This window comes from Megascapheus bottae, chromosome 11 (assembly GCF_031878675.1).
Source record: "Megascapheus bottae isolate mThoBot1 chromosome 11, mThoBot2.hap1, whole genome shotgun sequence".
In the NCBI taxonomy this organism is placed as follows: Eukaryota; Metazoa; Chordata; class Mammalia; order Rodentia; family Geomyidae; genus Megascapheus; species Megascapheus bottae.
In genome coordinates, this window is record NC_143519.1 from 50,127,267 (window position 1) to 50,153,563 (window position 26,297).

General features: G+C 41.7%; 1 protein-coding gene across 2 annotated transcripts in view; it reads right to left on the reverse strand.

Annotated features, from left to right (window-relative positions):
- Stard13 (StAR related lipid transfer domain containing 13) overlaps positions 1-26,297 on the reverse strand; it is a 238,994-nt gene that overhangs the window by 14,228 nt on the left and 198,469 nt on the right. For both annotated transcript variants that reach the window (XM_090342249.1, XM_090342248.1), the window contains exons 5-8: positions 16,149-17,500; positions 14,583-14,756; positions 13,332-13,491; positions 3,927-4,125 (exon numbers count right to left, since the gene is read on the reverse strand). In XM_090342249.1, coding sequence (XP_090198375.1) covers positions 3,927-4,125; positions 13,332-13,491; positions 14,583-14,756; positions 16,149-17,500 — 1,885 coding nt within the window. The remainder of the gene's footprint in view (positions 1-3,926; positions 4,126-13,331; positions 13,492-14,582; positions 14,757-16,148; positions 17,501-26,297) is intronic.

Here is a 26,297-nt window from a genome sequence, read left to right on the forward strand (position 1 = left end):
CCATCACAGCACAAATCTATGAGTAGTAAATGGTGGGCTTGTCTGGTTGTCCTAGCTATTCTTAGAGGATCAGTGCCTTGATTGCCAAGCCTTCTTCCTCAAGTCATCAAGGCTGGGTTCACATTTTCCATGAAGGCTCAGTGTCAGCTGCTGTGTCATCCTGGGAAAATGTAAATTAAGGTCACTTTGGGGAAAGAGGAACCAGACCTTCAAAAGATATGGGAAGAAAAGAGTCCTGCACACCCCTGATCTCCTTGGGGATGGTAGTGCAGAGAACTGGTTAGACAGCTTAAGAGGAAAATGACCCAACAACAATCAGTTAGCTAAACAGAAAAATCACAAGTGGGTGTGAGGTGCTGAAGTTTGCTGGCTGGGTTAGTTTAAGGATCATTTAAGTTTGCTTCAATCGTGTAGTCCAGGAGCTAAGTTTGTTGAACACTGTAATCTTCTAAAAGATCATGTTCTGAAGGCAGGTGCTAATGGCTAACATCTGTTATTCTAGCTACTCAGGAAGCTGAGATCCAGGGGATTGTGGGTTGAGGCTATCCCAGGTAGAAAAGTGCACAAGATTCTATCTCCGAAATAACTAGCAAAAACCAGGGAAGAAGATGTGACTCAAGTGGTAGAGCAACTGCAGAGCAAGCAAATGTGAAACTCTGAATTCATACTTCAGTAACACCAAAAAAAAAATCCCCCCAAACAAAACATATTCTATATTATAATGGGATGCTACAATGTGCTTAAGGTATGGGAAATATATTAGATCTTCCAAATGTTTATGTTTTCTCTCATCCATTATAAATACTGATTGGGTATACTTCACCCAATCATTACCTATCACAATATAAAGAATTAAAATAAATAATACACTTTCCTTATACACAGTAGGTGAAACAGAATCTTGGTCCATGTGTCGACTCCATATACTTCCTTTCTTGTTGACCCCAAATTTCCAGATTCATGGATCAAAATAGCAGTTCTGAGTAACTTTCACCCTGTGGCAGGTACTTTGCTCCCTACTTCATAGCCATTCTTCCCTTCTTTATCACTAAGTAAATATTTAATCTTTCAAGAGTAGTCTATAATATACTCAGGAAAATGAGCCCCTTCTTTCAATCCACAGATGAATCATGTTGGCTTAAAAAAATCTCAACAGAGGAACAAGTGAGTTGTTCAGAGTGTGAATGTTCATCTCTTTCCTCTTTCCATTGACAGATTTCTGTGAGAAGATAAAATCATTTGAGACTGATAGGACTGAGAGAATTTCTTGGAACTTCTTTTAAGATTTATCTTCTTTCTAAAAAGGGACATATATACCCAAGGATAAGCCCTATACTTTCTTTTTGCCTTTGGAAGTGATTTGGTGAAGACAAGACAATTATATGTTGTGGCCATCATGTTGTAAATTCAGGGGGAAGTCAAGAGAACCTGGCACAATGGTGCTGCAGAATTACTCAACATTGGAAAAACTTCATTCCAGATTTGTTGTCCTGTGAGATAGTTAAATATCTTTATTTGTTTCAACAGTTCTTTGGGGGATGTTTGATTGCATCTTTACTACTTGACAGATCAAATCCCTTACCTTAATTTATTATATGTCCCTGGTCTCATTCTTCAGTGTTATTTGGTGTTATGTTGTACATTTATCACCACTTCAGGGCAAACATAGATCCTGTGTTCCTCTGACACATATGATCACACAATTTGCTTCACCAAAAATATGTTCCTTATGTATCTTAGTTTCATCTGTCATTTTGTCTACATTGTCTTTATAATCTTTTAATGGAATTTCTTCCATCATGCATTGCAATCATTTATTCAGGCATTGTCTCCCTCACTTATATGATCCTGGTGGTTACAGGGTGGGTGGATCTCACACATCTTCATGCTCTGTAGTACTCAGCACAGCACCCTATACATAAGCCCCATTCTGTAAATGTTTGCTTAACTAAAAGAAAGCCTTGTTTTGGTTTTAAGTCTCAGAAAGTGCCAAAGATACTTATCTTGGGGATATAATCTATCTTTAGTCTTAGACTTATGTCAGCTTCAGTCAAATAATGGATTAAATGTAAAGATTCATATGTGGTATTTCTAATACTATAAGGCAAGGTTTATTGAAAAAACCTCTCACAGCAATGCCACTATGAATAGTTTGTGTTTGGGCTTTACCAATCCATTCAAGTTAACCAATTCACTTTGACAAACTAATGTTTCTTTAGTGGATCACGAGTCTATTTTGCTTTTATAAATGGTATTTGTTAAAAATTATTTTTTAAAAATTTGTAATATTAAACACTCCTTAAACACGTAAGAGGCAGAAATCCTTACAGCAAGGATCTTCAAATTTTATCAAGCCCATGTACGAGGCTATTTTTGGCATATTTTTACTGTAAAATCAAAGTCCACCAGCCAAATGTTTTTCTAAAGACTTGAGAATCCTGTTATGAAAACAATCCAGAATCCTAATGTTATCATGTCTAACATCTCTTATTACAGCTGTCTTTAGCAGGAGAGGATTTTAAATTAATAATTGTTTAATGTGATTATTTTAATTCTAGTGGCCTTGCCTACAACTATTAAGAAAGTCAGTTGAAAGCCGGCACCAGTGGCTCATGTCTGCAATTTTAACTACTCAGGAGGCTGAGTTCTGAGGACCACAGTTTGAAATCAGCCTGGGTAGCAAAATTAACCACCCAAAAGCTGGAAGTAGATCTGTGTCTTCAGTCGTAGAGTATTAGCCTTGAATACAAGAACTCAGGGACAAGTGGTGCTATGGTTCAAGCCATAGAACGCTAGCCTTGAGCATAGAGAGGCTCTGAGACAGTGCCTAGGCCCTGAGTTCAAGCAACAGTACTGGCATAGACACAAAAATATCAGTTCAATGTTTTCAAGTAAAAATAAAAATTAGTTGTGCTAAGCTGGAGAACTGATTTGGTTTGCTTGCTTTCCACCACTTGCTTTCTTGTTGCTGGTCATTTTACTATAGTCTCAGGAAAACATTGATTTTTTTTTCCATTTTCTTTTACTTTTCCTTTCTATCTTTCTTCCTTCATCCTTCTCCTCCCTTCTCTCATTCCCTCTCTTTCCTTTTTCTCTTTTTTTTTTCCTTTCTTTTTTTTTTTTTTTGTCTGTCGTGGGGCCTGAACCCAGGGCCTGGGCTGTACCTTGGGCTTGTCCCAAGACAAGCTCTCTAGGACTTTGAGGCATAAAGGCCACTTCTGGTTTTCTGGTAGTTAACTGGAGGTAAGACTCAGATGGACTTTCCTGCCCCAGGTAGCATCAAATTTCGGTCCTCACTCAGATCTCAGGCCTCCTGAGTAGCTAGGATTACAGGTGTGACCCTGTTACTTTCCTTTTATCTTTTCTTCTCTCTTTCCCTTTCTTTTTCTTTCATGATGCTAGAAAATGAACCCACAGCCTCACATACAAGACAAGCATCTACCATTGAACTACATCCATGGTCCTAAATGCTTAATTTAAAAAGTAACTTTGAATATAACAGTAACCCCTCTATACATTGAAATTTTTTTTTAAAAAAGGTGACTTTGAAAACAAAATGATTGGGAGGGGGTAGGGGAAGTGAAATGGGGAAAATAATATGAGAAGTAGTGCACCTACTATCTGGTGAATGTAACTGTAACCCCTCTATACACTACCTCGACAATAAAAAACAAAAATATTAAAAAGCGACTTTGACATCTCACCTGTTAAGAAGGAATTGTTTGATGCCATTAAGATACAGTCAGTTGCTAATCTTTACTGTGATCTCCTTAGCAAACTGTGAAAAAAGGCTACTTCTGAAGAGAATAGAATGATCACATTTCTGAATTTCTTTATGGATTCCTGTATTACTTGTACAATTAAAACTCTACCCATAGAGATGTTTTGAGGGCTTGGATGAGAACATAAGTGTTATTCCTACTTACACTGATAGATGTGGAGGAAGGTCTCACTGAGCTTGTTGGTGAAAAGAGGCTCAGGGAGATCCCGGAAGAACTGTTTCACCATATCTGCTACGTCATAAGCAGACTGGTCCTCATAGCTGACGTTCTCAGGAAAATTCTCATTCATTTGACGGAGGGCATGGATTCGAGACTTCACTCCAGATTTGCGAAAAAGACCCACCTGCAGTCAAGACACAGAATGTGTTAGCTAATCACGTCTTGCCTGATACCTTCTTGTTTAAGTTTGGCACCTTGGGTGTGATAAGAGGGCCTGGGGCCATAGGCTCAGGGATCTAAGGTTGTATCTAACTTGCAAATCCTGAATTACTAGAGTAGCTATTTTAGGCAGAAGCTGAACACTGACTTTTTCTCCTGTAAGATGCAGATAAGAATAATATCACCCCATGTAGGGCTGTTGTGGCAATGAAATGAGAAAGCATTCACGGTTGCATTTTATGACTTGTAAATACTTGTAAAGCATCACATTGCCGATGCTATTATTTTGCATTTTCATTCAACAAGTAGTCATTAAGTCACTATACAATTCAGTCTTACACACTAAGAGTCCCTAGTGAGCAAAACTGACAAAATTTCCTGCTTTTTGTTTAGAATTTACATTTTTCCTGGGGATTTTTGAACAAGTTGATGAATGGTGGTTTGTTGGAAGCAATTTGATAGATGGAAGGATCCCACATATGCAGCCATAACCTAGTACCTCCTTAAGAAAGAAGTCTATAGAGTATCCATCCATGACACAGAATGGTATTACAAGCACACATTTTGATTGAAGGGTCTTTTGAACTCAAGATCTGGGTGCTGGCTTTTAGGTTTTTTCACTCAAGACCAACACTCTACCACTTGAGCCACATCTTCACCTTTCTTTGTTGCTGGGTAATTGGAGAGGAAGAGTTTCACAGACTTTCCTGCTCAGGCTGCCTTCAAACCATTATCCTCAGGTCTCAGTCTCAGTGGTAGAGTTCTAGTCTTGAGAAGGTCCAAGGACAGTGCTCAGGTCCTGAGCTCAAGCCCAGGACTGGCAAAACAAAACCAAAACAACAACAACAACAACAACAACAACAACAAACAAACGAAAACACCAAAAGGATAACTGAAAGACTGAAGATATTTGACAGGTGCCAGTAGCTCACACTTGTAGTTCCAGCTACTCAGAAGGCTGAGATTTGAGGACTGTGGTTTGTAGACAGCTGGGGCAGGAAAGTCTGTGAGACTCTTTTTTTTTTTGCCAGTCCTGGGCTTGGGCTCAAGGCCTGAGCACTGTCCCTGGATTTTCTCAAGGCTCCACCACTTGAGCCACAGCACCACTTCTGGCTTTTTGCTATGTATGTGGTACCAAGGAATTGAACCCTGGTCTTCGTGCATGCTAGGCAAGCACTCTACCACTAGGCCAAACTCCTGGCCGTCTGTGAGACTCTTATCTTCAATCAGCCACCAAAAAGCTGTAAATGGAGCTGTGCTCAAGCGGAAGAACACTTGATTTTTTTTTTTCAGAAAAGCTACAATGCGTAGGCCCTGAGTTCAAGCCCTAATACTGCCCTCCTCCCCACAAAGAGAGTAAAGATCTTTTCACGGTTGGATCCATTAAGCTCAGATACTCAAGTAGTCTTCTCCATCCTCAAGTTGCTTCTATCAAAAAACCAAACCGAAACAAAACAAAACTGGGCTATCCTGGGAAGTTCGGCTTAGATTAAGTAATATGTCTGCCATTTAAAGAAGACCCAGAATGTACCAAATTGCTTAAATGAATAACCTTCCAACCCTCAGCATCCATTCCTCTCATTCCACATTGGCTTGCTGTTCAGCCCACTTCTCCATGCAAGGCAAAAGTGTTCCTGAGTGACTGGACAGGTAAACAGTATTACTGAAGTTGACCATTGTTTTTCCTTCCTATGCTGGAAGAAATAACAGGAGAACAGCTATCTCCCATCCCTTCTGGGTGCCAAGTTCACATTTTGGTCTTTGGCTCAAGTCCAGTGCCTGATGAAGGTTTTCTTGATTGCTGCTATAAATGAGAACAGCCCTAACTTTAAATTGCAGTGACAGCAAGGGAAGAATTCCAAGCCACAAAGACTACTCTTTTTTTTTTTTTTTTTAATTTGGTTGCATTGGATCACAGGGGAAATTATACGCTGCTACTTTTTGTGGCCACATAAGCCAAATTCTTAGTAATACTTCTTTGCATTTCAGAGCTTATCATCCTAATTCCACATATCAGAGTAGGCAGGCAAATTGTTACTAAAAATGTTAATTACTTTCTTTTTTAATTCTTAAAGTTTGGGATGTCTGGGAAAAATATTAAAACTCTGCTACACTTAGATGATTCTCTGTGAAGAATTACAGAACATTTATCTTCCTTTGTATGTTGACGACTTGAAATAGCATCTGAGTGCATGGGCAAAAAGCATAGATTGTCAGAAGAAAGATTCAAGATGTCTGACGGGTGATTATTGAAGTGAAAGACATCTTTGATTTGTTTACATCCATAAATTTATTTATTTATGTTAATTCTGGAAGGAGGCCCAGGTAGAGAAATATTACTCTGTGTCTATAGGCAGAGCCTCTTTATTCAGTATATCTGGCCATCTCTGTATCTGAGGCCACTTTGATGCTTATGTGCACGTACATCATACCAATGCTTTCTTTGTATTGTTTACTTCCCAATTTCTTTCCTGTTTCAGCAAATATTTTTATTTCAGTTATTTCTGACATCTTCCGGGGGATATGGGAAATATCTCTATGGATATTTCTGTGGAAAGCCCAGAGGGAAATTTCTTTCTTAAACCAAATAAAAGAGTGATCTCAAGCCAGACCAGATTACAGATGTACTAATTAAGGATGACCAATGAGAGAGAAGGAAAGAAACAGTCCTCAGAGAGTAAGTCTAGGTATATGAAGGATCTGGTGAATAAGCAAGCCTGGATCAACCCTATTTTCTGACTCCGTTCCTATTTCTATTTGTTGTTATTGTTTTTTTTTTTTTTTAAATCAGTTGTGGGGTTTAAAATCAGAGCCTTGGGTGTTGTCTCTGAGCTCTTTTGTTCAAGGCTAAAGCTCCACCACTTTGGGCCCTGGTACCATTTCCTTGCGGTTGGGTTGAGTTTCTAAGGCTAAAGCCCACATGGGGTAAGGCATCTGTGAATTACAGTAGAAGGCATCTGAACACAGTAAGTAGGTCTTCCTAATGGTATCCAGGGTAGCATCTCCCTCCTGTGCTCACAGATGACTGATTGCCAATAGTTACTTCCCCTTCAAAAAGATTTCAATGCACAAATAAAAATCTGCCTTTTGACCAAAGATGCTCTTGTAAGTGAAAACCTGGAGATCTGAAGACACCTACGACCACCAGCACTGCTGATGTGACTGGACCCTGGTCCTTCAGCATCATGACCAGCAAGACCCAAGGAAAGGCAGTAAGCCTTTGATTTGCCCTTGTGGCTTTTACTAGTGTTTGAGTGGCCTGGGCAGTCACACGGGACCCTCTCAGTAATATCTGATACAAATTACATAGACTGTCCTGCCCTCATTTGTCTTCAAAGCCCAGAAAACTCTCTAAAAGGTCTGACAATGATGGCCAGAAATACAAAATCCATCTCATAGACCTCTCCCTTGTTTGTGCTCTGTCTACCTAAGAGTACAAGGAGTGTTGATGTGTCCCTTGGCTTTAGTTTCATTCTCCTCTTTCTCCCCATCACCTCCCGCCTAAAACCCCAGCAATGGGCTCAAGGTATAATCGAGCCAGACAGCCCCAGGACATGAGTCATTTTATCTGAAATAGGCAGTTGGCAAAGTGATGAGCAGGCAGCCAGCGGGGCTGGTGAGGACTCTCACACTGAGAATGGAATGTCTTCCCAGCACAATTAGGCTTTTAAAAGGACTTGCTCCATTAGAAGGAGCAGTTGGGCATGAGTGCTGCATTAGAATTCAAATTTCATCTAAATAATATTAAATCTCCTTCTTGGCATCCTGTTTATGCTAATCCTTTCAGGGCTTAATGATGTTTATCAGGACTTCCATTTCCTCTTCTCTAGAAATGTGCTCAGCTAATGAAGAAAGGTTGGCTTTATTCAGAAAGCAATTCATAAGCAGAGTGCACGGGCGGGCTCTGATTTTCGAGCAGCGCAGGTTCAGCCACTTACCACAGTGGCTTCACATTCTTCAGGAGCTGGGTCTAACCTATGCTCCTGGTTGCAGTTGATTTAGGGCAGAAATAAAAGCACAGACAACAAAGCAAGGCTCCTCTCTGCACTGCCACGTCTGAATGCAAATGGTTCCTATTTGAAGGCTAAAACTTCCTCATTTCAGCTACAGCCATCTGCAAAGATGCAAATGGATCTTAGATGCAGCCTGCTTCATTGTATAGGAATGGCTCTGCACTGGGGAGTGTGGGAGGTGAAATGCTGGCAGTGTTTCAGGGCTCTGTGGGCTGGATTCAACTGTCTGTTGCTGATTGCTTCTAGTGAATACTTCGCATGCCAGAAAAAGGGAAGGGGCCCCACTGGCTCACTGTAGAAAGTTTTGTTTTTGGAGATCAAGGTCAGCATCTCTCAAAGTCTTGCTTCCTGTCCAGGGTATAAAGTGGGGTATTGGGGCTGGTTTTCTACCACTTGGGATGGGATGGCAAATCTTCAATTCCAAGGAGATGCTGTTAGCAAAGATAAAACACACATCTCCTCATTTTCTTCCTTCTCACTCTCCCTTCTCTGCTCCCTTTTCTGACTCATTAGCTTAATTCTCTAGGACTGTCTTCATCTGTGCCCAAGTTCCTTGGATTCTTCCCCTCCCCCCCGACTTTTCCCTTGTTCCTTCTTAATAGCAATTTCCTTTCCCATAGGAACTAGAGGGGTGGCCTGTGGTCATGGTCTCCAGTATGTGACAGGCAAGGTTTAGGAAGATGAAGGCAGAAACTGGATAGATAAAGTGCCGGTCTCTTTGGCATGCTGTAGATGCTGTTCTTCCTGCAGCTGATGCAAGAGAAGTGTTTTGTTACATTTCGATTCTGTGTTTATGCCCTTGAAGGGAAACTTCTTCCTATAAAACTTTGCTCCTGCAGTTTGTCGGCCTAGGAATCTCAGAATTCAAAGATTACTATAGGGACTTGAGATGGATATGAGGAATACACCAGTGAATAGGGATTGAGGAGGACTGAGGGTTTACTTTCTTCTCTGTTTATATGACTTTCAGCTCCCAATACAATACAGCTTTGGCTTGGTGTGTGTGTGTGTGTGTGTGTGTGTGTGTGTGTGTGTGTGTGTGTGTGTGTATGTGTGTGTGTGTGTGTGTGTGTTTGAACTCAGACCCTCCTATTCCTCATACTCTCATTTGTTTGCTTTTTTTTCACTCAAGGTTGGATTTATAACACTTGAGCAACACCTCCACTTCTGTTTTTTGTTTTTGTTTGCGGGTTAGTTGGCAATCAGAATCTTCACAGACATTCCTGCCTGGAGTGGCACTGAACTGTGATCTTCAGATCTCAGGCTCCTTGTAACTAAGATTATAGGCATGAGCACTAACACCTGGACTTATTTATGGTAATGACACTGGCATAAACTGAGGAATTATAGCAGATGAGATGGCTGCTATGCCATTCTTTAGTGGGGAATGATAGCGCATTTCTTTATACCCAGTCTTGTTGAACGAAGAATTTAGGGTAACTAACAATGACGTATGAAATACAACAAGATACAATGAAAGGTAAGATATGAACATTATAGTAAAAGGAAAATAAAAGTAGAAATAGTAGCCACAACTAAGAGTGAGGCTGACAGAGAATTTGCTCCATAGAAATACATGTATTTGTTACAGGCCGAACAAACATTTGTCTCTAAGCTTCCCAGCAGCCAATACAAAGAGGAAAACACACCCAGCCGAATGAACGTGCTAGCTGTAATATAAAGCATAGACTAATTGTTCAAAATAAATATACTATTTTCAAACGCTGGAGCCAGAGCAGAAAAATATTTTTTTCCTCTCATTCTCATAGAAGAGGTCACTACTCACGTAATATCCGATATCATTAACAAATCTCAAGTAGATTCATCAATGAATTGTATGGGCCCACTACCTAACCTGTCCCCTCGGCACTGGAGTCAATCAATAATTACCCCAAAGTCTACTGGGGAAAAAGCAATTCTAACAGTGCAGTAGCAGGCAGTGGATATACACTTGGACTCTGCTGTTAGACATTTATAAGCAATGCTGGCTCCAACATTGAGACTGGGCATTAACACAGCCCACAGTAAAAGTGAAACTGAATAAGCAATGAAAACAGAACGTGTAGGATGCTTGTCCAGCCTGTCTCACACAGTCAAGTAAAGTTATTATTACTGAATTGATGGCATAGACAGACTTCATTTCCTTTAGGCATTCCTGAACAAAAACTACTTTTTCTTGAGAGCGGTTCGGCTAAAAAGCATTAACTGGCCATGATTTTGAAACAAATGTAATTTGTGCTTATTGAAGGAGAGAGACAAAACTTCTAAAGAGAGCCATGAAGGAGGCAAGGCTGGCGCATAAGTTAACAAAAACTGAGAAGCCTAGGAAAACATGTGTCTCAATAAAGGACTACCTCCAAAAACACAATCTGAGATCCCTACCAACAAACCAATAAAATATAATTGGGGCTATAAAATCCAACATGAAAGTGCATGGCTGTAATACTTTTAACACTAGAAATAAGATCAGAGTGTGTATTCCCAAATATTCACTGGAGTATATCTCTGAATTATTTTTCCCAGTAAAACATCTTAGGATATGGACTTGATTAATGAGTATTCTTGGTAGAATCTCTACAATACAACACAATAATCTAAAGAAGCTGCGCACTGGTGGCTTATACCTGTAATCCTAGCTATGGAGAAGATGGAGATCTGAGGATCATGATTTGAAGCCAGCCCAGGCAGGAAAGTCTGTGAGACTCTACTCCTCAATTAAGTGCCAAAAAAGCCAGAAATGAAGCTGTGGTTTAAGTAGGAAGGTGCCAGCCTTCAGTGAAAAAAAAAAAAAAAAAAAACCCTAAAGGCTAACACCCAGATTTAGAATGCAAGCCCTAGTACCAGCATGAAACAAAAACAGAAAACAATCATGTGTAAATAACCAATTCCTACGGCTTAATGTTCTGGGGTGTTATCACATCAATTAATGTTAGACAACTGTGGAAGAAGAGTCAGGAGGGCTGGAAGCATGGCTCCAGCAGTAGAGCACTTGCCTAGCCAGCATGAAGTCCTGAGTTCACACTCTAGTAGTAGTACTAAAGTGAAATCAAATCAAATAAAATTAAAGGAATGACAGAAAGTGTAAAACAAAAGGTGGGGCAGACAATCAAAATAATTTTCAAAGCCCAAGCATATTTATATTTTCTTTACATAAAAGGGTCCAAGGAAATCTCATGTTCAGTTAAATCAAAGATGATGTCAAAAATATCAGTATAGGGGCCGGGAGTTTGGCTTAGTGGTAGAGTGCTTGCCTAGCATTCACAAAGACCTGGGTTCGATTCTTCTGTACCACATACATAGAAAAAAAGCCGGAAATGGTGCTGAGGCTCAAGTGGTAGAGCTCTAGCCTTGAGAAAGTCCAAGGACAGTGCTCAGGCCCTGAGCTCAAGCCCAGGACTGGCAAAAAAAAAAATCAGTATAACTGGTATTTGTACTGGATTCATCCACAGATCATCTTGATTCTGAGTATGCTCTCAATTTGGCTGTCTTCTTTATACCTTCATAGACAAGATTTTTGAGTTTATGTAGCTTAGCTTACTCCTTTTCACCGTGCCCAAGACACTAAACTCAATTAAAAAGATCCAATAAAAAGTGTGAATATTACAGGTTGTTACAACTTCCACACATCATTACAGAATGTGAAAGCAACGACCATTTCAGAATGTTTGCCTGAATCTACTATTCTCACTACCACTCAGAGTTGCAATCTGTAAAGCAGGAAAATGATTATATTCTATACTGAATGTCTAAGAGAGAAATGAATTAGTTTGGAGGGATATAAGCTTTGTTTTGTAAATTATATGGAAATTTCACTGTAGATTAAATCATAGCCCATCATTATGGTGGTCCTCAGACAATACCAGGCACAGAAAGCAATTTCTGCCAATTTTGTTTAGGGTAAGCATTTAATCAGGGTTCTTAGATTAAGGAATGTTTGATTTAACTGATGTTATATATTTCATATTTTATACATTAAAATGTAAATAAAACTGTCTTTGATATGTTTTTCTAGTTATGGTGCTGCTTTAAAAATAACTTTAATTTCACCTTGTCATCTGATATATTGTATATATGCTTATTTGGTTATTTGAAATAGGATAGGGAAGGGGGTAAAACAAGATGAGGGAGTGGAGGGAGGGAAATGGGGACCAAGACATGAGAAAGGGTATCAATGTTCGTGAAGTAATGCACTTTCTATCTGGTGAATATAATGTAACCCTTCTAGTAATTACAATAAAAATACATGGAAAAATAACCTTAAAAAGAGATATAAAAATCAAATATTTTCTTTTGCAAAACCAACAGAGATGAAACAATCTTGTGAAATCAATGGTGGCCTTGGAACAATTCTTAGAGAGAAAGTGTAGCCCAGATTCTGGTGACTCATGCCTGTAATCCTGTCTACTCAGGAAGTTGAGATTCAAAGCTAGCTAATCTCAAATCCTTGAGACTCTTATCTACAATTAATCAGTAAAAAAAAGAGACAGAGATGGAAGCATGGCTCAAGTAATAGAGTACCAGCCTTGACTGAAGAAAATAAGCAAGAGTATGAGGCCCTGAGTTTAAATCCCAGTATTGGCGGCGCTCGCGCGCGCACGCTGTCTCTCTCTCTCTCTCTCTCTCTCTCTCTCTCTCTCTCTCTCTCTCTCTCCCTCTCTCCCTCTCTCCCTCTCTCCCTCTCTCCCTCTCTCCCTCTCTCCCTCTCTCCCTCTCTCCCTCTCTCCCTCTCTCCCTCTCTCCCTCTCTCCCTCTCTCCTCTCTCTCTCTCTCTCTCTCTCTCTCTCTCTCTCTCTCTCTCTCTCTCTCTCTCTCTCTCTCTCTCTCTCTCCCCAATCAACTAACCAACCAACTAAACAAAAGAAAACACAGAAAGCAAATGTGGCACTTCACTGACTTCTCAGTGTCTAGGGAATGTAAACTGGACATCACAGGTAGAACAATTCATGTGAACTTTCCCCAGTCATTCAATAGGCAGCAACAAAACAGGCCTAAAGAGCTTCAAAGCGACATAACTCCTAGTCACATTGAATTTAGACACACAGAGAACACAGTGCTCTTCACTTTTCACCTTGGCATAGCTTGCCTCAGACCAGACAGGCCTGGCTCAGTCTGGCATCCTATCAAGCCAAGTCCTGGTTTGCAATTTTTCCAGCCATACCTGATCAAGGCAGTTGCTGCGGAGATATCTCAGGGCCTGCTGAATGCTCTGAGGTAGGGGCTGTCCTGTCCTCTGGACATGGATTATGAGTGGAACACCAAAGACAGCCTTGTCTTTGTAGTCGGGAACTTTCATCCTCTTCATGAACTTTGGGACAGACCTACAAGTCACAGAAAGCAGGTCATGGAAAGCCTCTGGGGTGCACTGTGGGGGGAGGAGATGGAAGGAAGGGAGAGGAAGGCCACTAGTCCCAGTGGCACACCCCCACGGGCAGAGGCAGCATTCAACTTTCTCTCCATATTAATCAGCCTCTGGTAATGCTACGTGTGGCTCTCGCCTACGTGTTATGTCTATTACACAGCATGATTCATGTATGCAAGTTGTAGTTGTAACTGTGCTTGCAGGTGAAGAGTGACAATTTTCAGTCCTGTGGTGACTGACACCTCTCAAGTGACAAACACTTAAAGAAAGGAAAACACATAAAACTTGTAAGAGGCAGAGGAAATGTGGCGGGGTTTGGGAGAGAACAGAGAGGAGGAAAAATGAACCACATTTTGTGGCCTTAGTTTATGAAGGGGATTTCAATGGGCAAGTATATATTGATTTGACTGAGCAATTTAGGACTTTCTAAACTATTTTTTTTTATAAAATTGATTCTCAATATATAAAATATACAGCTTAGGACAAACACGGGGGCACATTTCCTACCTTTTTCAAAATCTACACCTACAATAAGTCCATATACAAGTTCCAACATATACTTTAGTCATTTTTTTACTTGCTAAGGTTTATGGCATATTCCCATTCTTATTTCACCAGGGAAATAAAAGCAAAAATGTCTCTGGTGAATTAAACCTTCTTTGAATAAATCAGTGCTCTACCCAGTGAGTTCTGCATGGGGCCAGAAGGTACAAGTGACAGATGTTTCTCTGAAAACTGCCAGAATTATTTTATAGCAAGTTTATTTTTAATTTACAATAAATCACCCTTTACTTGTCACTTCTTTTTTTTTTTTTTTTTGCTTTCTGGGAGCCTGACTGCCTTTCCCAGAAACCAACTGAGAGCTACAAAGACAGCAGAGTTGCTCATGGGCTGCCCAGAGGGTAGAAAACTAGCAGAACTATGTGTGTGCCTTTCAGAGAGGGCACTGCAGGCAAGAGTGCATTCTCCAGACGCCAAAGAGTAAATTCTGAGGATTTGGCAACTGCACACGTAATGCTGAATGCGCAGCTCCATAACTGTGCTACGTACCAGGTCCAGCCGTGTTTGTTGGACAGGGAGTACTTCTCCATGGTGGCTGTGAGGCGGAGCAGTGAGAAGCGCTGGAGCAGGTTCAGCTGGCTGGCAGTCTGGCTGCTGATGTGGGGTGAGGCTGGGGATGGCTGAGGCTGGTGTGAGAGCTGGAAACTGTTCCATCGTAGTCGCCTTGGGCAGAGATGGGGCAGAGAGGACAGTCACTCCATGGACTTATTAGTGGGAAGCACAAGACGTCCCTTGTGTAGAGGTGGTGAAACACAGCTCAAAAAACTGAGCTGAGAAAATTGCAAAGCAAATGTAACTCATGACACAAATGTGCAGAAAGCTTATGAGAAACAATTTTTTTCTAAGTTAATAAATTCAGAGAGGTTGTTATTTATTTAGTGTAAGATTTAAACAAGCAATGCAATGGATTTTTATTCCTAAATCTGTTTCACTAATATTGAGAACAGCTAAGATGCTGATGAAAAAGATGATATGTGTGTGTGTGTGTGTGTATGTGTGTGTGTGTGTGTGTGTGTGCGTGCGTGTCAGAGAGACAGAGACAGAGACAGAGAAAGGAATAAGAGGAAGACAGGAAGAGAAAAGGCACAGATGATGTCACCCGTCACCCCAATGGGCTCTGTGGCACACTAATTCCCCAACAGAACCCCAGTAGCATACCCATGGAACTGACTCACCAGTCAGGCCTTCTCAGAGCCATTTTTCTAGGGTGCTTCTGAAAATAGTCTTTGCAAATCAGCTTTTACAGTGTGTATAATCTGCTTATACCAGCACAATTTATGAAGTATATATCTTAAAGCCAGAAATCTTAGTAGTAATTGAGATAATAATAATATAGTAATTTTAATCTTCATATCATGTGTGTATATGTGTGTGCGTGTGATTGTGTGTGTGTGCATTTGTGTGTGTAAGTGTATGTACATGCTGGTCCTGGGACTTGCATTTAGGGCATGGATGCTATCCTGGAGCTTTTTTGCCTCAAAGCTAAGTTATTGTAGATAAATGTCTCCTGGTTTTTCCTGCCCAGGCTGGCGTTGACCCACAATCCTTAAATGTTAACTTCCTGAATAGCTAGGATTACAGGTGTGAAACACTGGTCCTGACTAATCTTAATGTCTCAGTAGTCATTGTTTTATCCTTTGATTTACATCTCTCCATTTCATGGGGTTAAAAAAAAAGTGTATGAAATTGGAGGCACAGATAGTTTAGTTAATGGCAGCACAAGGTCATGGGCAGAGTATGCTCACAGAAATTTGGTTTTCAGTTATCTGTGATGCTCATTATACTGCCTGGCATAGAGCTTTGCACAGGAGACGCGACAAATATTTTGAATAAAATTGAGTTTGAAATAAAGGGTAAACAGCCAAGGAAATAAATGCTCATTGACATGGATCCAATTACCACAACAGAACAAAAGACCTCCTTGTACTCAAATAACTCCTAATCATGTTTGGCACCTTAGCATAGCATCAGGCGTCAAGTAAGCACCCTGTCCAAGATTGTGAAAGAAATAAAGAAAGCATAAACCCAACAAAACAAGCAAAGCGTGCCACTGACCTGTTGGGTCTGGTCAGAGAGGCTCCCACACCTGAATCCCTTCTTTCTCTGGCCCCAGGGGCCTCGGCGTCATTCAGGGATGTTCCATCTCTTTCTACATCACTGGGAGTTGTTCGTCCTTCTGAGACAGAGTTGCCTTCAAAGTCTAAGGTGAGCTGATTAGGAGATGGGAAGGAGGATAAACCAGGTTGCCTGGCTAGTGCATCGTGACTCTGTAGTTCAGGCAAGATATTTTTGGACCAGTCATCAACCACCTCTTGGAGCCCACTGACATGCTGCAGAATGTCGTCCAATTGCGGGAGGAAGTCATCTTTCTCCAAGTCCAACAGATCTCCTGTGCTAGCGTATAGGTGGGAGCCAGGGACGTTGTCATAGATACTGACACGGCTGGCTCTGTGACAGGAAGCCATAAGCCTGGGCTCCCTAGTACAGGGGTCCTGCTGTCTTCCCAGGGAGATGCTCCCTGTCCTCCAGTTCACTCCATTGCTGTTGTCTGTGGGGGAAAGGCTTTCAATGGAAAGTGCCTTGGGGAATGTGCCAGGTTTGTGATCCTTGGGAATATGAACCACCAAGTTCTCTTGGGAATGAAAGTTGTGCGTGTGGTTTTGATCCCCGACATCTTGCAGCTCTGCTGTCCCTGCCAGCACATCCACGTCTTCCAAGTACATGCCCCCACGCTTGTTGGACTCGTGGTGACATTTTCTCTCCTTCAGGTTTGGGGTGCTCAGCCCGCTGCTGTGCTCCGATGGGCTGCTCTCACCACTTGACTTGCTGGAGTATGGTAGCCCTTTCCTGCTGGCAGCCGGCGGGGAACTGTGCAGATCGCCATTGGCTATCTGGATGCTCTGCATGGCCCTGGAGGACTCTGGCTCCTGCTGCAGCACAGGCCCACTGATCACCAGGCCCGCCGTCCTCCCCGGGGCCTTGTGTCTTCCCGGTGCTCCCTTGGCTCGGAGGGTTTCCATGCGTTTCAAAAACGATTTTGCCCTGGCCCTGGTGGGTTTCTCATTCTTGAGGTGGAAAGGGTGGTTGAGAATCTCTCGTGGGGACTGTGGGAAGCTGCTGCTGACCAGCGTCGCCTCCAGCATGGCGGGGCTGTCGGCACAGTACTGGCTGGACTGGCTGCCTCCGCTGCTCTCGCTGTGGATGGAGCAGACCTCGGGCTCGCTCAGGTCTGTGAGGACGCTCTCACTGCTTGTCGTGTTTCTCATCATAGGGCCTCCTGAGGACCCATTCCTGTCTCCCCCGGGGAAAAGTGTGTGCAGGTCGTCCACGCGAGACCACCTGCGGCTGGTTCTCTGGAAAGTCCATTTGTTGCTGATACAAAGATCTTCTTCATCTGAGTCGTCACCCTGTAAGACATGAAGGAGGACGCTCAGGTATGGCTGCCCAGTCAGTGACGAGCTATTTGGTCACTCAGTGCTCTCCCTCTCCTCCCCAGATCACACAGGCTTTGCCTGGCTATCCCTGCGTGGCTCCTCTTCTGCCATCACTGTCCTGCTTGTCCTTAGCTCCCCTAGTGGTCACATGACCTCTTCTCAACTCGCTTAGCTTTCTTAGTTTTCATTTTTCATGGTATTTTTAAATCCTTCCTTCTTTGTGAGTTACGTAGTTTTCCCTGACTGATTACAAAGTGGGGGCAATTAGCATCTGGCTAGACAGTCTAAAACAAATCTAGAGCACCTGCAGTCCTCTCCTTCTCTTGGAAACAATCCTGCCACAAATGACATTCACTGCCATTCCAAGACCACTTCACGGAGTCTTCCAGGACCACCATGGATCAGCTTCCCTCTGAACTTTAATGTCAGTGCCTCTCAAAAGCAGCAGTCCTTACCTCTGTGAGTCAACAGCAATTTCTACTGCAGTAAAACTTTGGGGGCTGACCTAGAGATCCCATTCAAAAAGAGTTCAACACAGCTGCTGTGCTAGCTCAACTGGCTTCAGGCTGAATCTCAACAGCTTCCTCTGGGCATGTGACCCCCAGTTGCTGAGCTTCTTTCCCAGGACTCTGCAAGATCCTGCAGTCAGTGCCTCACACCTGGGCCTCACCTGTCTGGTTTGGGTCTGAATTTGTAGCTTCAAGAGAGGAGTTTCTACATTCCCCCGAGGCCAGACATGTCTTTGTTTATCTTTGGATATCTCTTAGGCCCAGCACAGAGCTGGACCTAGAACACATAATTTACTCCCCCAAATGAATGGAAACATCTGTTGCCAGCCTCCCCCTCACCATGTCTGTCCCCAAGACCTAACGTGGAAAATGGTTTTCAAAGCCGTTGTCTTGTTTATATCTTCATTCTTGTTCCCTTAGTCTATCTCGTTTCTAGCCATCTCTCTCTGGATCTATTACAATTAAAAAAACAAAAAACAAAAAACAAAAAAACCTGGCATGAATCCTAGTCTCCAGTATGTTCTTGTCTAACCAGCTTCCCACAGTGTAATCCAAATCTGATCATAAGATGTCCCAGCTCAGAAGCCTTCAGTTTGAGAGCTTCCATTCCCATTTGCTATGGGAAGAACAGAAAGATTAGGGCTGACATTTCTGCATTTTCTTCGTATTTATATAATCACCAATATTGAGCATAAAGTAGTTTGTTTTGTTTTGTTTTTGTTTTTATTGCCAGCCATGGGGCTTGAAATCTGGGCTTGGGCACTGTCCCTGAGCTCTTCAGCTCAAGGCTGATGCTCTTGAGCCACAGCACCATTTCTTGTTTTCTTGTGGTTAATTGGAGATAAGTGTCTCATGGACTTTTGTGCCTGGATTTGCTTTGAACAGCAATCCTCAGATCTTAGCCTCCTGAGTAGCTAGGATTACAGGCGTGAGCCACAGGCGCCAGGCAAAATAGTTGTTTAACTTGTTTGTTGTTGTTGTTTTTTGAACTTTATCTTACTTTGGCAAGTGGTTCTGAGTGTCAGTGCTATCCGTTACAAAGTTTCATAACTATATCGAAGTTATTTTCTCTAAAACAAGTTGCCAGGCTCTGCTAGCTAGGTGCAGGTGGCTTACACCTGTAATTCCAGCTATTCAGGGGGCTGATATCTGAGGATTGAGGTTTAAAGCCAATCCAAGCAGAAAAGTCTGTGAGACTCTTGTCTCCAATTAACCAGCAAAAAGCCAGAAGTGACTTTTCGCTCAAATGGTCAGCCTTAAGTGAAAGAGCTAAGGGAAAGCATTCAGGCACTGAATTTAAGGCCTGGTATTGACAACAAAAAAGAAGGCAGGCAAGCAGGCATGCAGGCAGGAAGGAAAGCAAAAGAAAGCAATTAAGTAAGGAAGGGATGGGGAGGGGAGCGGAGGGGAGGGCAGGGCAGGGCAGGGCAGGGCACAATGGCTCAAGCCTTTTGTCTTGTTTTTATTTTTTTTGTTGTTTGTTTTTGTTTTTTTGTTTTCTTGGGAGGTAGAGTTAGAGGATTGAGATTCAAGGTCAGCCAATTCAATCAATGGCATCTTTCATCCCTAGCTACTGGGGAAGCAGGAGTAGGAATATTGGAAGTTGAGGTTAGTCCAAGAAAAAAGCATAACTTGAGACCCTACTTTAGGTTTGGCTTTGTAAGTTTCCTCAGGGGATTATATAAGATAATATATTTAGTAGTCCCTAATCATGTTCTTTTCAAGATTTGTTCAATTGTCTTTTTAAATTTCTTTTTTTACATATTTATCATCTAGGTTCACTTCTCTACTCTGCAACACCTTCTGTTCTCAATGAAACATAAACTTACACTCAGTCTGTAATTATTATAATCTTCCAAGTTTTATTTATTCCTTCCAGGTCTAGGTTCTATCTGGGTTGTACTAAATTTGAACATTCACATATGAGGAAAAGAAAGTCCAAAGTCAAGGTACTAACAGCAATTCCAAAGCCTTGACATCACAGAAGGGAACTGTAGCTTTGGTTTTAAAAAGGAAAGTTGTATAACTGTTTGGTAAAATAATAATAATAATAATAACCATTTAAAATTTTATATATGGAAAGAAAGGCAAGACTGTGGGGTGATGTCTCAAAAGAGACGTTCATTGTGATACATTCTACTTCCTCTTTTCCTGTGATTGTTATCATGAAAACCATCATCTGAGATCCGTTTACATACAAGGCATGTGAGTGCTCAGAAGCTGAGCTTGTTGGATTTTCATATAGATTTCAGGAAGCTCGTGAGAAGTTAGCAAGTAAGCATTCTGAAAAAGCCCTTTCAACAAACCAATTTAGAGAAGGCAAAAGGAGCCACTACTTTTAAAGAAAACATGGATGTTTAAAAATAGAAATGATAATATTTAGCACTGGTTCTAACTACACTCTGCACGTGATCATTGATGATAGCATTCTACATACCAGTTGGATATGGATACCTTTGTTTACACTAAGCAAAGATGTCAAGCTAGGCTCTGTGTGGACTGGGGGCAAAATGCAAGCTCTGTCTGGTGAGCAGTAAGAGCTTCTTACTCTATTTTTCATCAACAAGATATTTGCAGTTCTACAGAGGCATGGTGGCAGGGCAGGAGGGGAGGGGAAAGATAAACTCTTAGGAAGACTGGAAAACATTACAGGGAAATTCTGCATTATCTAGTATGCAAACAAAGAAGAGAAGCACCATTTTCCTTTCAGACTTTGGGCCTACAATTATAACTGAACACCCGCAAGAGTAGCAAAATGGCTCTGTGTCTGTTTCAAGAAGTAATGTACCCACTCACCACCTGATGAATGTAACTGCAACTCCACTGTACATCACCTCAACAATAAAATAAAATAACAAAACAAAACAAATTCTATGAAGGACCGTGCAGTAAACATTTTAGGTTTATAGTATATGAAAATGGTCCCTGTTGTAATAATTCCAATTTTAAAATAAAATTTCATGAAATTAGAACCAGACTGGGTTCTGGTGGCCCAGGCTTATAATCCTAGCTACTCGGGCGGCTGAGATCTGAGGATCTAAGTGTGAAACCAGCCCAGGCAGGAAAAATTTGTGACTCTTATCTCTAGTGAATCACCAAAAAGCCAGAAGTGGAGCTGAGAGCTAAATGGTAGAGAATTAACATTGAGCATAAAAGGCAGGGACAGTGTCCAGGCTCTTGAATTCAAAATCAGGATCTGTGCACGCGCGCGCGCGCGCGCGCACACACACACACACACACACACACACACACACAATAGGACCATCCGTTTGCCAATCCCTGACACAGAAGACAGATAAGAAGGTCTGCTCTGCATTTTGAAGGGGAAATGCAAATTCCACGTCTCTCTGGAGAAAAGACTGAGGACCAGATAGGCTACTTTATGTCAGATCAGCTTTTAGCTAGGATTCTACATTTTTTCTTATAACATGGAAGACTTTTCATCATAATTAGAATCAATGAACTGTCTTGTGATATATGAGAAGCCCGTGGGCAGCTGGGGAGTGAATTATTTGATGGTTTCACAAGCAAACCCTGCAGTGAGCAGACAGGAGGCAGGAAAACATAACAGTGAGTGCCTTCCAACTCAGGGCGTCCTAAATTCTAGGACATCCTAAATGCCTGCAACTTATACAATGTCAGCTTCCTCTTTTTGGACTATGCTGGCTAATAGCTGTCAAGAAAAGTCCCATTTGATAGGAGATGTAGAGATGTGAAAGGCAAGTGCTGGAAAGCAGGCTCTTAACCACAGCCCGGGGCGTGCTGCTTGCAAGGGGTCACTAGTCCTGGTTTCTGTGCTGTTTTCTACCTTTGGTCATGTCTTCACCTGCAGAGCAACTTATTGAACTGTGGCTTTCTTGAGCTTTCCCTTGAGGCTGCTTCTTCCTTCTTAGGAAATCTTCAGTGAGAGGCAAGGAAATAGACTGGAGTAGGCCTAATCCTCTCATCCTCATTAATCACCTGATCGGAGTCTTCGGACTTTGCCTTGAAGCACCAGGCTTCTCAGTTAGGAGAGCCATCATCAGGAGAATTCAGTGTCATCCTAAGCCAGTGTGAACTTGGTGTAGGTAATAAGGGAGGAATATTTTTTGAGAACAGGCAGCTTGGAGCATGCCTTAACAGTTTTTAATTTAGATGGGTCTAAAATGCTTGGCTTTTTTTTTTCTTTTAGAATCAGAAAGAATTTTCTTCACTGAAATTATATAGTCTTCAGAGACAGATGCCAACCAGACACTCCACAATGGAGGGATTTAAAAGAAAAGAAGTATCACACTGGAATTTGGTCTTACATTAACCCAGGATGGAGGGAAGCCACACAAATGAATCCTCAGTTGGAAGAAGCAGCTAATCCCTCACAGTTATGAAGACATTCAGAGGCGGGGCCTTTCTTTAAAGTTAACCAGAGCCCAAGAGCTGAGTCAGCCTGTTTGCAAACAGGAATGTGCCACTTGGAATGCAGCAGGGCAGGGCCAAGGGACCTGAGGCCACAGGAGGTCCAAATGCTCTCTGCACTATTTTACTCTGTCAGTGAGGTACGTGTTCAAAGTCATAGTCATCACCACGTGCCTCTCAGAAGCAGGGAGGGTGACCCTGAACAACCTGTGTGTGTGTGTGTGTGTGTGTGTGTGTGTGTGTGTGTGTGTGTGTGTGTGTGTGTGTGTGTGGTTTCTCCTGGTGTGCACAGCTTCAGAAGGTATACACAGAAACGTGCACACCTGGACTGGACATGTGGCTCAAGTACGTAAGGGACTGCCCAGCAAGCAAGAGGTTCTGAGGTCAAAGGGCGAAGAATGAATACTTACTGTCCATTCTTACTAAGTCTAAGTAACACTTTATTCAGTTATCTCTATACTTCTTCAGTTTTAATTTCCAGCCCACCCAAGTCTTCAGAGTTAAACAAACAAACTTCCACAAAGACAATAAGCAAACTGTGGATATTATTAGTAACAGCAAGGGATATTCTTCCAAAACCAATGAGTCCCTGCCAACATTCAGGTCAAGGGTTAGAAATACACGCAGGCTCTGATACACTTCTGGTCTTTGAAAAGTGAGTGTACAGCTATTGGGAAATCTGAGTTCAAATCCTAATTCTGCTTTTTTTTCTGTATGGCTTTGGGCATGTCACTGAGTTCTTCAATCTGTGTACTTATGATTTGGAGTTAATGATGGGCAATAGGACAGAGAAGAGTCTCTGTGTCTGCATTTGCTAGCCACCCAGACTTCCAAGCAAGCTCACACAGTGTTTTCCTAGGTTCATGCACCTCAAAGAAGGAGAGATTGTTATCCTGATCAACTGATCCATTTGGGAATGATATTCTGCAGAACTAAAGCCAGGGCCTCTGCAGATCAAAGATGAAGGTTTCTAGATGATTCCATCTCTGTTTCACAGGGTGCTTAAAATGGAGATTAATGTAGAAGAAACATTATTCCTCCCTCTCCCCTCCAAATATATGAATTCCAAAGTTGGCTGGGGCTTCAGGAAGGAGATGCTTGTTTATTCAGTCTCACTCTATAGTTTTGATCATTCAGCCCAGCCTTAAGGTCTATTCATTTTTATGTATATATAGAGTGTTTTTTTTTTTTTTTTTTTTTTTGCTGTAAGAGAAAGAATTATATGCAAGGGGCAGGTTAAAGAAGTGGGTGTGTCCTTCTGCATCCTTGCTTAGATCCACCCACAGGAGCTGGTTATTACTGAGGTTCAAATGTGGATGGAGACCACAGGTCAGGAGATTCTATTTGAAAATACTGTCCATGGCTCTCCAATTTACAATGTGAAAAGCAGTATTTTACCCAAGTGCATGAGTCTGTGAGGCCTATAACTAAGTAGGGATGAATAATAAGCCTATATGTCATTAGAGCCAATACAAGAGATATGCCAAGCATGTCAGAATAACAAAGTGACCAATTTGCAGCAGAGCTTTGTGATGGTAACGCACAATGAACCTAACGAATGTTATTCAGACTCCGTTGCCTGAGAGTTTTTAAAAAGCTGGTGACAGGGTTAAAAAAGAAATCCAATCATTCCACATTGTGGGAAACAAATCATGTTATTATTTTTTGGCATTTTCTTTTGTAATTTGCTCTAGCTAGCAATCTGCATAGGCAGTGGTATAGACCAGCCTTCTGAGGACCCAGGCTTTGCATACACAGGCATGGCTGTGTTCAGTTTAATAAGAACCATGTGTTACAGTCAAAACAACATCTGACCCTTATGCTTCAAATAGTATGTATGCTTCTCAAGGGGTCTATTCAGATGGACAGCTGTTGCCACATTTATTCCCACATTTTAAATATGCCTTTGGCCTGGATGAATTGCTCATGTCTTAATGTGTCTCTAGATACTGTATTTTACCCCCTTTAACCTCTGTACCTGAAATCTTTGGCTCCTAGCTCAAGCCTCAAATTGTTTCTAAGGTAAGATCAAGCACACTCAGTTGACTTTTTTTTTCTGCTATTTTAGAGCAGAAATTTAAGTAAGTTGTTTTTAAAGATTAGATTACTCAGGAGTAAGTTAAAATCCATTGAATGTAATGATTTCTATGTTTAAACCAGAATAAAGAACACTTTTCTTTTGACTCAAGGTTTTCTCTGCTGCACAATATACTGAGGTTTGATTTGTTACTTGGTGGGGATACCAAGGGAAAACCTAGTTAACTATTTTAATTCTGAATCTCCAAAAAACAAAAGGATCAATTCAGTGAGAAAGGTTAAGCAGAACAGCAGTGTGATTAGCAGCCAGTTAGATGAGCTTTGCTGTTGCAATCTTGTTATATTACCAGCTGAAAGGTCTTGGCAAATTATAGGTTTATTTTTCTTATCTAGAAAATAGAAAAGCCCTATAAGAATGGATCAAAGGGCATATTTTAGCTTCTAGAAAATAGTAACCACTCAGTGAATATAAGTATAGTATTGTCCCCAAATGCCTGGAACCAGCATTTCAGATTTTGGAGAGGAGAGGAGAGGGAGAGGGAGAGGGAGAGGGAGAGGGAGAGGGAGAGGGAGAGGGAGAGGGAGAGGGAGAGGGAGAGGGAGAGGGAGAGGGAGAGGGAGAGGGAGAGGGAGAGGGAGAGGGAGAGGGAGAGGGAGAGGGAGAGGGAGAGGGAGAGGGAGAGGGAGAGGGAGAGGGAGAGGGAGAGGGAGAGGGAGAGGGAGAGGGAGAGGGAGAGGGAGAGGAGAGGAGAGGAGAGGAGAGGAGAGGAGAGGAGAGGAGAGAGAGTCTTTGCATAAAGTTAAACTGCTTGAGCATCCCTAATCTGAAAATCTATAATGCTCTGAATATTCAAAGATGTTTTTTTTCTCTCTCAAGTCTTGCGTGCTATTCCTTAGCTTTTCTTTTAGCTCAAGGCTGGTACTCTACTATTTGAACCCACAACTCCACTTCTGGCTTTTTATTGGTTTACTGGAGAGAAGATTCTCATAGACTTTCCTGCTTGTGCTGCATTTGAACCACAATCTTCAGCTCTCAGTCTCCTGAGTAGCAAAGATTATAGATGTGACCCCCCCACCACCAGGGGCTTGGATGATGAGGTTCAAAATTTTTATTTTTTATCGTAATATATAGAAGGGTTACAGTTATATTCACCAGATAGAAGGTGAATTACTTCTCACACATTGATACCCCTTCTCATGTTTTTTACCATTGTATTCCCCCCACCCCCTCGCAATCATCTTGTTTTCCCCCTTTCCCTTGCCTATTTCAAATAAAAAATAAACATATGTACAATATACCAGGTAACAAAGTCAGATACTGTAGCGATATGAGATTAACCAAAGGGCAACAAAAGTGAAGAGAAATAACATAGTACATTAAGAACAACAATCACCCAAGATAAAGCTCTTGTTTCCATATCCTGGAGTTCCTTTCATTTAGCCTCATCCTATATGGCCTTATGTATCTAGGCTTTGAGCTATTATAATCCTCTGCTAGGAGAGTCATAGGCTTGTACTAATTATTACAAATGAGGGAAATCATTGAGCCTATGTTCCTTTGAGTCTGGCTTACTTCACTTAATATGATTTTTTCTAAGTCTTTCCATTTCCCTACAAATGGGGCAATGTCATTCTTTCTTATGGCAGCACAGAATTCCATTGTGTATAAATACCATATCTTCCTTGATCCAGTCATCTACTGAGGGGCATCTGGGTTGGTTCCATATCTTTGCTATGGTAAACAGTGATGCAATGAACATTGTTGTGTTAGTAGCTTTAGTATGTCCTTGTTTCTGGACGATTGGGTAGATGCCAAGTAGTGGAATTAAGGT